The 13011-nt window shown below is 39.0% G+C and overlaps 1 protein-coding gene across 2 annotated transcripts in view; it reads right to left on the bottom strand.

The window, feature by feature from the left end:
• The window catches only part of Cab39 (calcium binding protein 39), an 87457-nt gene that overhangs the window by 38274 nt on the left and 36172 nt on the right, over positions 1 to 13011 (bottom strand). For both annotated transcript variants that reach the window (XM_004868038.4, XM_087209384.1), the window contains exon 2: positions 8924 to 9080. In XM_004868038.4, coding sequence (XP_004868095.1) covers positions 8924 to 9037 — 114 coding nt within the window. In that variant the 5' untranslated portion in view covers positions 9038 to 9080. The remainder of the gene's footprint in view (positions 1 to 8923; positions 9081 to 13011) is intronic.

Raw genomic sequence — 13011 nt, 5'->3', positions numbered from 1 at the left:
TTGATTTAATTGATTTTTTTCATTTTTCTATTGTTTTTTTAATTAACTGATTTGTTTTGATAGCTGTTTATTTCTCCTATTTATGTTTAATCTGCTCTTCTTTTTCTAATTTCTTAAAGTGGAAGCTCAGACCTTTTTCTTTTCTAATATATTCAGTGCTACAAATTTCCTTAGATAATGCTTTAGCAGCATCCCACTAATTCTCAAATGTTTCTATTTCTATTCCACTCAAGCTACTTTTTGGGGGGGGGAGGGGTACCGGGGATCTAACTTGGGTCCTTGTGCTTGTGCAGCAGGCGGCGAAACCACTGAGCTAAATCCCCGGCCCAAGCTACTTTTAATGTCTTTGATTCATGAGTTATTTTAGGAGTATGATATTTAGTTTCTAAAAATGTTGGAATTTCCCAAGATTCTATTATTGACTTTCCCTCTGCTTCAAGGTACTGGGGACTGAATCCAGGGCCTCTGCACTGAGTTATCCCTGACTCTTTAATTTTTAAATTTTGAGACGTGGCCTAAGTCATTAAGTTGTCCAAGTTGGGTTTGAACTGGCAATCCTCCTGCCTCTGCCTTACATGTGGTGTGTGACACCATGCCAGGCTCCCTTTTTTATTTTAATTCCACTGTAGTCATGAACATACTGCATATAACTTCATTCTTCAAAATATACTATGTGTAGCTTTGTTCTGTTATTGTTTAGTGGAATGTTCTGTTAACTGTTAAATCAGGTCAAGTTGGTTGACAGTACTATTCTGGTCTACTAGAAAATTCTTGCTGACTTCCTGCCTATTTATTCCACCTATTATTGAAAGTGAGGTACTAAGATCTCCAAATATGATTTGATTATTTCTTTTTGCACTTCTTTCAGTTTTTAGTTTTAGGGTTTGTTTTGGTACTGGGGATGGCTTGGGACCTTGTGCTTGCAAGGCAGGCAGTGGCACCACTGAGCTAAATCCCTGGCCGAATTTTATTTTGCTTTTTAAAGGTAGGGATCTCACTACTTATTTCAGGCTGGCCTTGAACTCATGGAGACCCTCCTGCCTCAGCCCTTCCTACCTCCAGCACATGCTGGGATTACAGGCATGCACCTCCCACGCCCAGAGGTATTTTGCTTTATTTGAAGCTCTATTTTAGGTGTACTTAAAAGTTGTTATATCCACTGGATTATCTGATCCCTACTTTATCATGAAATGGGCCTCTTATCCTTGGTAATATTCTTTCCTCTGAAATCTATTTTGTTTTGTTTTAAATACAGCCACTCCAGCCTTCTTTCGACAAGTTTTAACAAGTTATATTTTTCCATTCATCTTCTAACCTACTTGTGTTGTTACCTGTAAAACACATTTCTTATAAGCAGCATACAACTGGGACTTTTTCATCCATTCAGACTGACTATGCCTTTTATTTGGAGGGTTCAGAACATTCACACCAACAACCAGTGTGAATACTGGTACATACTAGAACCTAATCTGTTTTCTATTTGTCCTGTTACTTTCCCCCTCTTTCTTCTTCTGCCTTTTGGATCAATTAACCATTTCTAATGATTCTGTTTTATTTTTGTTGGCGGCATTTAGTCTTTTTTTTTTTTTTAAATCAAACACATGGCCACTCTTTTATCTGTGTTACATTTTATCAGTTAGGATTATAGCCCACCCCCACCTCCCAGCTAACTGATACTGATTTGGTCCTTGATTAAGTCACCCACAAAATTTCTATCTTTCAATTTTTATCATTCACCAACCACTAATCAAGCCCTTTAATTCTCCTCACAGAAGTTAATCACAATAAATGTGATGGTGGAGGTCTATATCTTGCAGGATTATCACTTGAATGGTGCCAGCAAACTCCCGGGATTCAATCATCAAATTCATAAGGTGTAATTATTCATTGATTCTAAACTGTCTTTTGACCTTGCTTAACTATCAGAGAAGATTCTCACACAAAACTACAGAATGACAGGACGACCAAGAGAACAGAACTAGTGAGCAAAGTCATTTATCATACTGCTTCTGTGGGTGGCAGCACTAACAAGGGAATACTACCACACTTAGTCACCATCACCAAATCCAAGGATTATGGTAGCTTCTTGTTACTCACAAGTTCAACATACAAACTGTTGGAATACTCTTGACAATATGGTTTTACCTCATTCAGCAGTCACTGAGAGTTCAGAAGAGGACAAGGTGATGGTGGTTCACATTAACTCTGCTTTTTATTCCATTTTCAATACACACCAGTATTTACTGAGCTATGTTTTTGGAAGGCTTCTCATCTAACAAGGGTTTAAGAAAACATTAAGTATGTATGAGAGAGCAAAATGAAGAGGAAAAGGAATGAGACAGAGAAAGCCAGGGGAAAAGCAACACTGAGGCAAAGAAAAAGGGAGTAAGCCAAGGAAAAGCCAGGAAAGGGAACCAAATGCAAAAGCCTATAAAGGGACACGAGAAAAGAAGGGTAATGTGGGGAAGACTAGTGGAGACCGCAAGGGTCATGAACCTGATGGTCCATGGCATTTATTTTGGTGTAAATGAGCAGACAGTAAATATTTTAGGCTTTGCAGGCCAAAAGTCTCTATTTAACTAATCTTTAAAAAATATAAAAACCATTTTTAGCTCATGAGGCTTGCAAAAATAGGCCTATGCAAGATTTGGCTACAGAAGGTACTTTATGCCCATGTAAGGACTTTGACTCTTATGCAGAGGGAAATACTATTCCATTTTAAAAGAATAACTATCCTGTAGGGAGTTGAGGGAGACTAGTGAAGAGAACACTGCAGTAATCCACAGTAGAGATAATGATAGCTCAGATTAAGGCAGTAACAAGGGAAATGGGAGAAGTGATCAGGTTCTGGATTTACAGGTTTTCCCCTCCAGATAAAGTACACAGATTTGGGGAGTGAGAAAGGAGTGAGGAATGTCTTTTTTGGCACAAAAAAATTAGAACGATGGATTTCAGTTATCACCACTGTGAAGACTGTGAATGAAATAGGTTTTGATGTGTGTTTTGATTCAATATAAGAAGAGATTTGTATTTGTCAAGTCTTAGAAAGATCCTGCTATGATCTGAATGGAACTGCTTTAATTTTAAAAATTAATTTGGGAAGGAATGGCATCTTAACTATATTTCATCTTTCTATCTGTTAACAAGACAAAATATTCTTTTGTGCCTCTGAGTATGGTTCTACAGTTTTCTTCCTATAGATCATCAGCATATTCTGTGATCGATGTATTCCCTGGAACACCTATTTTTTTTTGTTGCTATACTGAATGAGATACTTCAAAAATTAAAAAAATTTTCTAGATGGCTGGGCATGGTGGCATGGGAGGCTGAGGGATGAGGACTGCCGTGAGTTCAAGGGCAGCCTGAACTACATAGCAAGATCTTGTCTCAAAAACAAACAACCACAACAACCAAAAAGTAAAAAACAATTTTTCTAGATGATTATGGCTACATTTAGAGAAGTTATAAATAAATATTCTACTCCTTTAGCTGTCCTAATAAACTCTCATTTTCCATCGGACTCTGCATTTTGAACATCTATGAATATCTCAATACTATAATTTCCCCTCTTTATTTACAATGGCTGTGTTTTTAACTTCTAAATTATTATTTTTTTAACACATTGGTTACAATTTCAAAAACAATGCTAACAGGTCATAGCAAGCAAGTACTCTAGTTTAATGAAACTATGATAAGTTTTCAGAATGATAAACACTGTTTTCCATGGTTTTTAATTTGGTAATTGAACTTTCATCTTTCCATTGTTTTCAGTTTCAGTTCCTTCTTCCTCACTATTTACATTATTACATTTCCTTTTAGATCCTGACAAATCAAGTTTCAGTGGTTTCCTTCCTAGTCTATTTCAGAATAAGTAATTTACATGGACTGTTCTTCCGGGTTGCCTCTTTGACATTTTTGGCCAGATAACTCTGTTGTGGGGAGCTAGTCTACAGTGTCTCTCTGGCCCCCAGCCTCATCCCACCAAACATTACAAACAAAAATGTATTCTCACAGTCCAAGTGTCCCCTTGCAGGATCCCTAGCTGAAAAAAAATCACCGACTTAGTCAAGTAAATACTTTACCTGGGACTTTACTTGCCTCCTATTATTTTACACACATCTCTAATTCCACCCCCTCATGAGACCTTCCCTATATAACTCATCTAAGTTAGGGTATTCCCCATGCCTGCAGCCTCCCTCCTCATACCTTCATTAACTATCACAGTGCATTTCAAGTGTGGACCCTTGGGCTCCTCAAACCTCTCTCAGTCTGTGAAGTTTCTGCATGAGTAGTAAAGTGATTAGTACTGTGTGCTATATTGTGTATTATTTGCCTTTTTCCTTCTGTACTGCAATTTGCACTGACAGTGCTAACACTTTGGCACAAACCAAGACAGTGACAACAAACTGTCCTGGCAGTCTCTGCAGTCTTCATCACCACATGCTTAATTAATAAAGAGCCAGTTTCTTGTAAGAACGCCCAAGAGAAAGCAGTGAAAAGTTATTCTGACCTTCAAGTACACAAATATTTTCAACATTTTGTGTGAGAAACAGGAAGTATGCATTGTATAAAGTACGTTTGGCTTCTAGAATATGACTGTCTTAAGGAAAAGCACTGTATGATTGTTCAAACTGAGTTAAACTAGCTGCTTTTTTGTGGAACATGATTTTTACTTGCAAGAAAAACTGACAAATTATTCAGACATATCTGGCAGACATTTCCTCAAAAATTAATGAAATGTCTGTCGTTTCAAGGAAAACAAGCAGTATTTGTAGCCAAATTTGAATTCTAAAATTTTAATATACCACAAATAAGCATAACCACCTGCTTAGTGCATAAGACTGTCCTGATGTGATCAGTGGTGATATTTAAAAATGTGCATTTTACATAACGGATAGTGTGTCAACATTTGAAAGATCAGTACATGTCAGTGATCCAACATTTCCTAAATGCATGTGATAAACTCATGCATGGTTAAAAGGTCCTTCTAAAGCACAGAGCCTGAAAGTTCATTCATATAGTTTCAAACTTCTGGGTTGTGACCAAGGAACTAACAACTGTCAAATTCTAGTGTTGTATCAAACATTTAAAGTGATTTGAAATGCCTTTAAAATACTCCTCTCTAGCTGGGCTTGGTGGCGCATGCTTGTAATCCCAGCACTCTGGGAGGTGAGGGAGAGGATAGCTGTGAGTTCAAGACCAGTCAGGGCTACAGAGTGAGACCATATCCCAAAAAAACCAAACCAGGCCAGGGATTTAGCTCAGTGGTGCTGCTGCCTGTCTCATAAGCACAAGGTCTTAAACTCAATCCCTGGTACCAAAAACCAAACCAAACCAAATCAAAACAAACAAACAAAAAACCACCAAACCAAATCAAAACAAAGACAAACCTCTTCTCTTTTCCATGATAGGCGGGCTATCCATTTATATCTATACACATCTATCCATTCATTCAACTAGCTATCTATCTGTAAGAGCCCAGATTTTCATTATATATTTAAACCAAAATAATGATAGACTGAATACAAACACAAATGAGAAGCCATCTGTCTTCTATTAAACCAGATATTAAAACTTTTCAAAATTTAAAACAATGTCACTCTTTTCACTACATTTTTAATTGTGGACGACATGATTATTCTTCATAAAAACATAATATTTATGTTAACATGGTGCTATGGTTTAGATCTAAAATGTTCCCCTCAAAGTCACCTGTGGTCAGAGGTGAGGCTTTGGAAGGTGACTGGTTCGTGGTGCACTATGTTCACCAGTGGAATAATCCACTTAGGAGTGCACGGCTGAATGTGCCATTAGGAAGTGGGACCTGATTGAAGGTGGGTCACTGGAGGCGTGGCCTGGAAGAGGGTATTCTTGTCCCTGGCTCCTCCTTTCTCTCACTGCTTCCTGGCTGCCATGAATTAAGCAGCTTTCCTTGTCCATACCATTCTACCACGATGTTTCTGACTTGGAGCTAGTTTACCATGAACTGAACCCCCTAGAAACTGTGGGGCAAGTAAACCTTTCCTCCTCTAAGTTTCTGGTTGTGGGATTTTGTCCCAGCAATAGGAAAGTAACTAATATACATGTACTGGAGCATATTGCTTTTAAATGAATACTTGCAAATTTCTTGGTTTTAATTTCTAATTGAGTAAAATCAATAGATAACCCACTCACATGAAGTTATTTCAGGTCCTTAAAGAGTATAAAAAAGGGATCTTGAGACCAAAAAGTTTAAGAATTGTACTACATCATCACATCAGTCTGTTTTATTATTTTTAAGCATTTATAACTACCTGAAATTCTTGTTATATGTTTAACATCCATCTTTCTCAATTAGCATAGAAACTCTAGATGAGCAGACACCTTTTCTATCTTAGGGAGTACTATATCCCCAGTGCCTAAAATGTGACCCAACACATAGTAAGTGTTCAATATTGGTTTGATGAGGGATGAGGGTGTAGCTCAGTAGTAGAACACTTTCTGGCATGCATGAGGCCCTGGGTTCAATCCCTATTACCTCCCCATCAAAAAAGCATACACAATATTAGCTTGATGAACAGAATGAATTTAATGAGTGGGCAGCACACTGAGGGACAGACGAAAGAAAATATATCATTTTAAATTTATGGAACACACACATCGTCCTTTCAATGATTAGTGGTTTCAGGATAAGGATGAAAGAACAGCCACCATGGGTAGTCCAGCAGGCAGGTATCACTTTCTACTCCGAAAGGCCTGCTCTCCCTCACACTATCTCTCTAGCTCTGTGCCCATCCCAGAAACATCCCAGTCATGGCACCACCTCTGTTTCTTGTGAGCTGTAGCTGCCTCCACCTCCTGCAACCCTGTAGATGGTTGTGACTGCTGGGTCCTCCTATAACTGTAGATGTTCAATGCTGAGACGGAGGCCAGGTTATGTACTTTTACCTTCTGAGATGGCAGATGTTACTGTGGCTCTGTCAAATGTTCCCGTCTACCTTCCAGAGAACACTTATTTCTAGTTTTTTTTTTTTGCGATACCGGGGGTCAAACTCAGGACCTTGCGCTTGTCAGGCAGGCACAGTGCCACTGAGCTACATCCCTAGCAGAGACACTATTTCTAGCTTTTTTGAGACAAGGTCTTACTATATTGCCCAAGATGGCCCGGAACTGGTCATCTTCCTGCCTCAATCTGGCAAGTAGCTGGGATTACAGGCGTGTACCACCACAATGGGTGTGTTTCTAGTTTTTGAAGCTAGACTTTTCATTTTTATTTCCTACTGCACTTCAGTAAGGCAGGAAAAGAACCTGAATTCTGTGCTTACTTACATACAACTTATCTGACTCAGAAGTTCTTATAGAATCTATATTCTTTTTTTTAAAAACAAACTATTTTAATTAACATGGTTTTCTAGTCCAAAGGGCTTTAATATTTGAAAACATTAAATAGAATGGGAAATTAAAGGGAATTTGGAGAATGCTGTGATCGGGCAGCAGCAAATACCAAAAGATTATGATAAAGCTAAGAGGAAAATATAGACAGCAGAAATAATAACTCACACCCACAGAATCTGGGGCCACTTAGAACAGGAATAACCAGTCATACACTCTTCAAACTTACCAAATCACATACATACTACACTGGAATGTAAACATATTTACAGTAAGAATCTCAAATCAAACCATCACAACATTCTATCACTGAACAAAGAAGGTAAGCTATAGTCTTAAAAAGATGGTAATAGGCAAGCAATCTTTCACCTCAAGATGTAGAACCATTTCTTTAATAAAAGACAAAAGTGGAAGATATCATCCTGATCAAACACTCATAAATAGCAGGCATCCAGTCCATGCGAGTCAGGTCCTATGGTGGGCACTGTTGGGTCAGAAATGACATTACTCTTCAAAGAGCTTGCAGACAAGTAAGGGTGGCAAAAATACAAGACAAACACTATCAGGCTGAATATGGTGGTAGTTCTGACATTTCCAAGACTGCTGCCCAAATGGTACAGATTTGTTTTAGTGGATAAGGCTGGGACAGGAAAGGAAGAAGAGGAAAGTAGGGGTTGTTTTAAAAGATGAATGGAGTTGGAAGAAAGAAATGAAGGTAAGGGGAACAAAACTATAGGCAGGAACAACAAAACAAAGGCAGTATACCTGACAGTATACTTGATTATCTGACTTAGTAGAGACTGGTGAAGCCTACAGAATAGGGGAGAAAAAGAAGAGCAACTTGATCACAAAAGGTCTTGTGTTGGCACAGTGAAGATGTAAGTCAGGAGAGATATTTTAAGAAGTGCAGTAAGAAGGTGATCGCTAAGATCTACAAGAAAGATAGATTATGAGGATCTTCTTCAAGAAGGAATGGACCTCAGACTATTCATAAACACTTTAGGAAGCAGAATATACAATATTTACTGAAAATAATGTTGTAGGGAAGAGGGAGCAAGATATTAACAGCATGAAAATGAGGTATGGACTGTAGTGACTGGGTAGATGAAGAGTCGGCACAAGCAGAGAGGACCTGTGAAAAATCAGGAGCAGTGTCCTCCCAGGAAGACTGTGGTTAGAAACACCGCTTTCAAGAATCAGATAAAATACCTGGAGACTGAAACATGGTTTAAATAAACTTGAAAACTTCAACGAAAAATGGACAAAAAAAAGATGGAAATGTGTTTGTGAGATGGAAGTACAGGAGAAAACTTGTGTTCCAGTAGCAGCAGCAAATGCTGCCTTTTAAAGCACAGGGCTAGGGACGTAGCTCAGTGGTAGAGCACTTGCCGAGCATGTGCGAGGCCCTGGGTTCAATGCCCAGCGCCTCAATCAATCAGTATTTTAAAAGGCTCAAGTTGGAATTTATGGGTTTTAAAAAATTACCTCATTGTTTACCTTATATTTGGTTCTAATTAAAAGATTTAAAATATGAATAAAGCCAAATACATACCTTTTCTGCCTTTTTGTCAGAAATGTCCTGCTTTTCCAGAACAGCCATGCTCTCCTTCAGGTTCTTCACGATATCTGCAGGAGATTTGTGAGACTTTCCAAATGGGAACGGCATGACGGCAGCGACAGAGGCCTCTGCTGCACTCTGCCTGCTTGACCTGCAATGCAGCACAAGGCTCATGTGAACAAACAGTGGGGTCAACAGAAGCCACATTCTGTAAATCCCAATCTGGTAAGAACCCGGTATTTACAAAATCCATTTTACATGACTTTCAAAATCAGTAGGAACTGGGAAACCCACCAATATGTTTAAGAAATGAGGACACAGAGAGATGACTTACAATCACAGAACATTATACTTTATTTTTTGCTTAAATTCTTTTATTGGTACATTTTATGTATATAATACATTTACATTCATCATTGGGTGCTTGTACCTGTACATGATGTATCTTGGTTCCTATTTTTTCCCCATTCCTTGTCCTCCCTTCCCTATTTACAAAGACTTTGTTCTCATTTTTTCCTTTTCTCATTATTTTTCCTTTCCCTTCTTTCCCCTTCCCCTACCCCTTTGGACCTTTTCTTCCTATTTCAAATTATCAATTATTCGTTTTAATCCTTATTTACACTTTCAATTTCTCACACTAGAGAAACTATTCAGTATTTACACGTGTGTCCTATTTATTTCACTTAAGAGTATGGCTTCAATATGCATCCATTTAGCTATAAATGTGTCTCGTTTCTTATTCTTTATGGCTTAGTACTCCATTTTATAAAAAAAACCCCACATCTTCTTTATCCAGTTTCCAGTTGATGGGCACTTGGGCTGTTTCCAAGCTTTAGCTATTACAAACTGCCGCTATAAACATGGGTGCACACATATCGCTGTGGTATGATTCTTTTCATTCTTTGGGGAAGATACCCAGTAGGGGAACAGCTGGGTCAAATGGGACCTAGTTCTTTGAGGTATCTCCATACTGATTTCCACAGTGGTTGCACCAGTCTGCACTCCCACCAACAGTGGAGAAGGGTTCCTTTCTCCCCACATCCTTGCCAGCATTTGTTATTGGTTGATTTCTTGAGAGCAGCCATTTTTTCTGCAGTGAGGTGGAATTTCAGTGTTGTTTTTATCTGCATCTCTCAAATGACCAGTGATGTTAAACCTTTTTTCATATGTTTATCTGCTGCTTTTACTTCTTTGTCTGAGAAATGTCCGTTCATTTCAGATGCCCATTTTTGAATTGGGTCTTTAAATTTGGGGGTTCTGATTTTTTTCAGTTCTTTATATATTCTAGATAGTAGTTCTTTGTCTGAGGTATAGGTGCTAAAAATTTCTTCCCACATTGTAGGTCATCTCTTAGCTCTGTGGGTGGTTTCGCTTGCACTGCAGAAGCTTTTTAATAAGATGAGATCCCAGTTGTTGATTCTTGGTGCTAGTTCCCGTGCTACTGAGGTTTTGTTCATAAAGTCTTTTCCTATGCCAGTGTCTTCGAGAGTTCTACCTAACTTATCTTCCAGCAAGTTTAGTGTTTGTTTTAATATTTAGATCTTTAATACACTTAGAACACTTTGTACTTTTAAAAAGACTATTTTCTTTCTCCTCATATAATCTGCTCCCCTAACCACCCATGAGGAAGAGGTTTCTGGTAATACTGAAATAGGGAGCAGCAGCTACCACTCACGGGGCAACTATTATTCCCTGCAAAGTACTTAATTTGTCATCTCATGGAATCCTTTCAAACAACCCCTGAAGGACACTACTGCTGCAATGTACAGGAAAAGTTAAGCAAGGCTGAGAATCTGGCTCAAGGAACTAAGTAGTAAAATAAGCTTGGGTATGTCTGGATCCAAAGTGTCCTCAATCACCACACTATGCCTCAAATTAACAAGGTCTCAATTCTATGGTGAGGATGGAGAGGCAAAAGGCCAGGAAGGCGCTCAGCCCCAAATAGCACCAAGAACAGGCCTCCCGGCCTGGTCTCTGCTGACACTCCCACTCAGTGTCCCAGTGTCTCTGTAGCTCCTCCTGAGCACCCCCGTGGGCTGCACTGACATGCACACCCTTCCTCAGCACATCCGTAGGTCCATTCCAGTGAGCCCAGGATCAGTGTTGGAGAGAACCCTGGATGGCACTCTGTACAAATCTCTTTTTTTTTTTTGGTCCCGAAGATCGAACTCGGGTCCTTGCACTTGCGCAGCAGGCTGAGAAACCACTGAGCTAACTCCCTGGCCCCAACTCTGTACAAATCTCTTCACAGACCCACAAGGCTCTTAAACGCCACTTGCAACATATACTACTATTTCAGCCTGGATGTGACCACCATCGATGAAAGAACACACTGCATAAAATCCTGGAGATAATGAACTTCTGAAAGTTCTCATTTTCTGGGCAGTAGAAAACATTTTAGCCACATAAGCTACACTATTAAATTCTACAAAGGACAAGATACAACTATTCGAAAAATGGATGAACAATGGAAATGACTTGGGAACATGTTGGAAGTTGCAATTCCTTTTGCTTCATAAACTGAGGAACATTAAACTAGACAGGTGTGGAGGTGCATGTCTGTAATTCCAGTTACTCGGAAGCTGAGACAAGGGAATCAAATGAGATCCTGTCACAAATAAAAAAGAAGAGCTGGGGATGTAGCTCAATGTGAAGGCCCTGCGTCCAATCCTCAGTACAACAAAACAAAACAAAGCAAAGCAAAAGCTAAACTCATAGGTATTAAACAGTCTTGTATAAAATACCAAAGATAACACTTTTCAGGAGAAATTTACAGACCACTTAGATAGTGGTTTTCGAACTGTGAATTCCAACCTCATACTGCCCCCAGGTACCTCCTCACCTCCCACCTGTGCACCAAAGTAGGAAGAGGGTCTCAGGTACCCCAACTTTACTTTGTTTTTTTCCCCATGTAAACATATATATCTCTAATACATAGCATCATGACAGGTGTTTGGAACCTGGCCTAAAATTTCATTTGAAGAATTTGATTTTTCCCATTAACATTTGAGATACAGTAACATGCATATCTATTTACAAAGATCAAATATTTAGGGGGAAAGATCACACAAGTGAATGTTAGTGTTAAGCCTATTATTAAATCATAAATCAGCATGTTATTTCTCCACATGTTTTGATATGACCTGTTCTGACCGACCAATCTCTATCCCCAAATATCACCTAACTCTGCTTCTGTCAACCTATAAATCCTTTTCTGGATCAAATTAAAACCGTATCTTCATTAACCAAACAGAGGACTCAAAACTAACAGATGTCTTCCGCCACATGTTCTCAAAATTCAAAGATACTTAAGTCCATTTTTAAATATCTATTCTAGTTGACAAGGAGTTTGGATGGGGAGTCACTCCCCATTTCACTATCTGGCTAGATGGCACACAAATCTTCAGTCTTTTCCATTACGTTTTGAGGGTGGAGGTTTGGGGGACACATGCAGGTTGCTTCTCCATAAACACAACAGGCCATATTCACAATAAGTTCTCTGAAAATATTATCTTTCCTTTCTATAACCTTGCAAATAAAGGCAGTGATGCTATATATGTCAGGGCTGGGTGCAGGGTGGGAATGTTTAATGGTATTTTGCAGGAAGTGTTACGGTGCTATGCAACAGAGATATTTTCAGCTCTGGCTCAATTATGGAAGAGGTGACTTTACAGGGTAAGGAAGGCTTAAAAGGTCCTACCCCACACCAAATGTTGGTCACAGCAGAAAGCACAGCTGCCAAAGAGAAGACACATACAAAATGCTTCTGTGAGGGAAGAGGGAGGCATGACAGAACCATTCCTCTTAATTCAAACACTGAGGAAGCAGCTAAGATTTTATAGAACATGTAAACTTAAAAAACGTACTCCGGGGCCAGGGATTTAGCAGTAGTTTAACTGCCTGCTGCACAAGCACAAGGACCCAAGTTCCATCCCCGGTACCAAAAAACCCAAAACAACAACAACTACAACAACAACAAAAATGTACTCCAAGGAAATAGCAGGAACATGTACACAAAAGGAGAAGTGGACATTCCTCAGCAGAATTAATCATATCAGCAAAAGTATTCATGACAGACTCAT

The sequence above is a fragment of the Heterocephalus glaber genome, unplaced genomic scaffold (genome assembly GCF_053883595.1).
Source record: "Heterocephalus glaber isolate CG9 unplaced genomic scaffold, H.glaber_assembly_v1.0 deba00001004, whole genome shotgun sequence".
Classification (NCBI taxonomy): Eukaryota; Metazoa; Chordata; class Mammalia; order Rodentia; family Bathyergidae; genus Heterocephalus; species Heterocephalus glaber.
The sequence above is the reverse complement of the archived record's forward strand: the minus strand, read 5'-3'. Positions and strand labels throughout refer to the sequence as shown.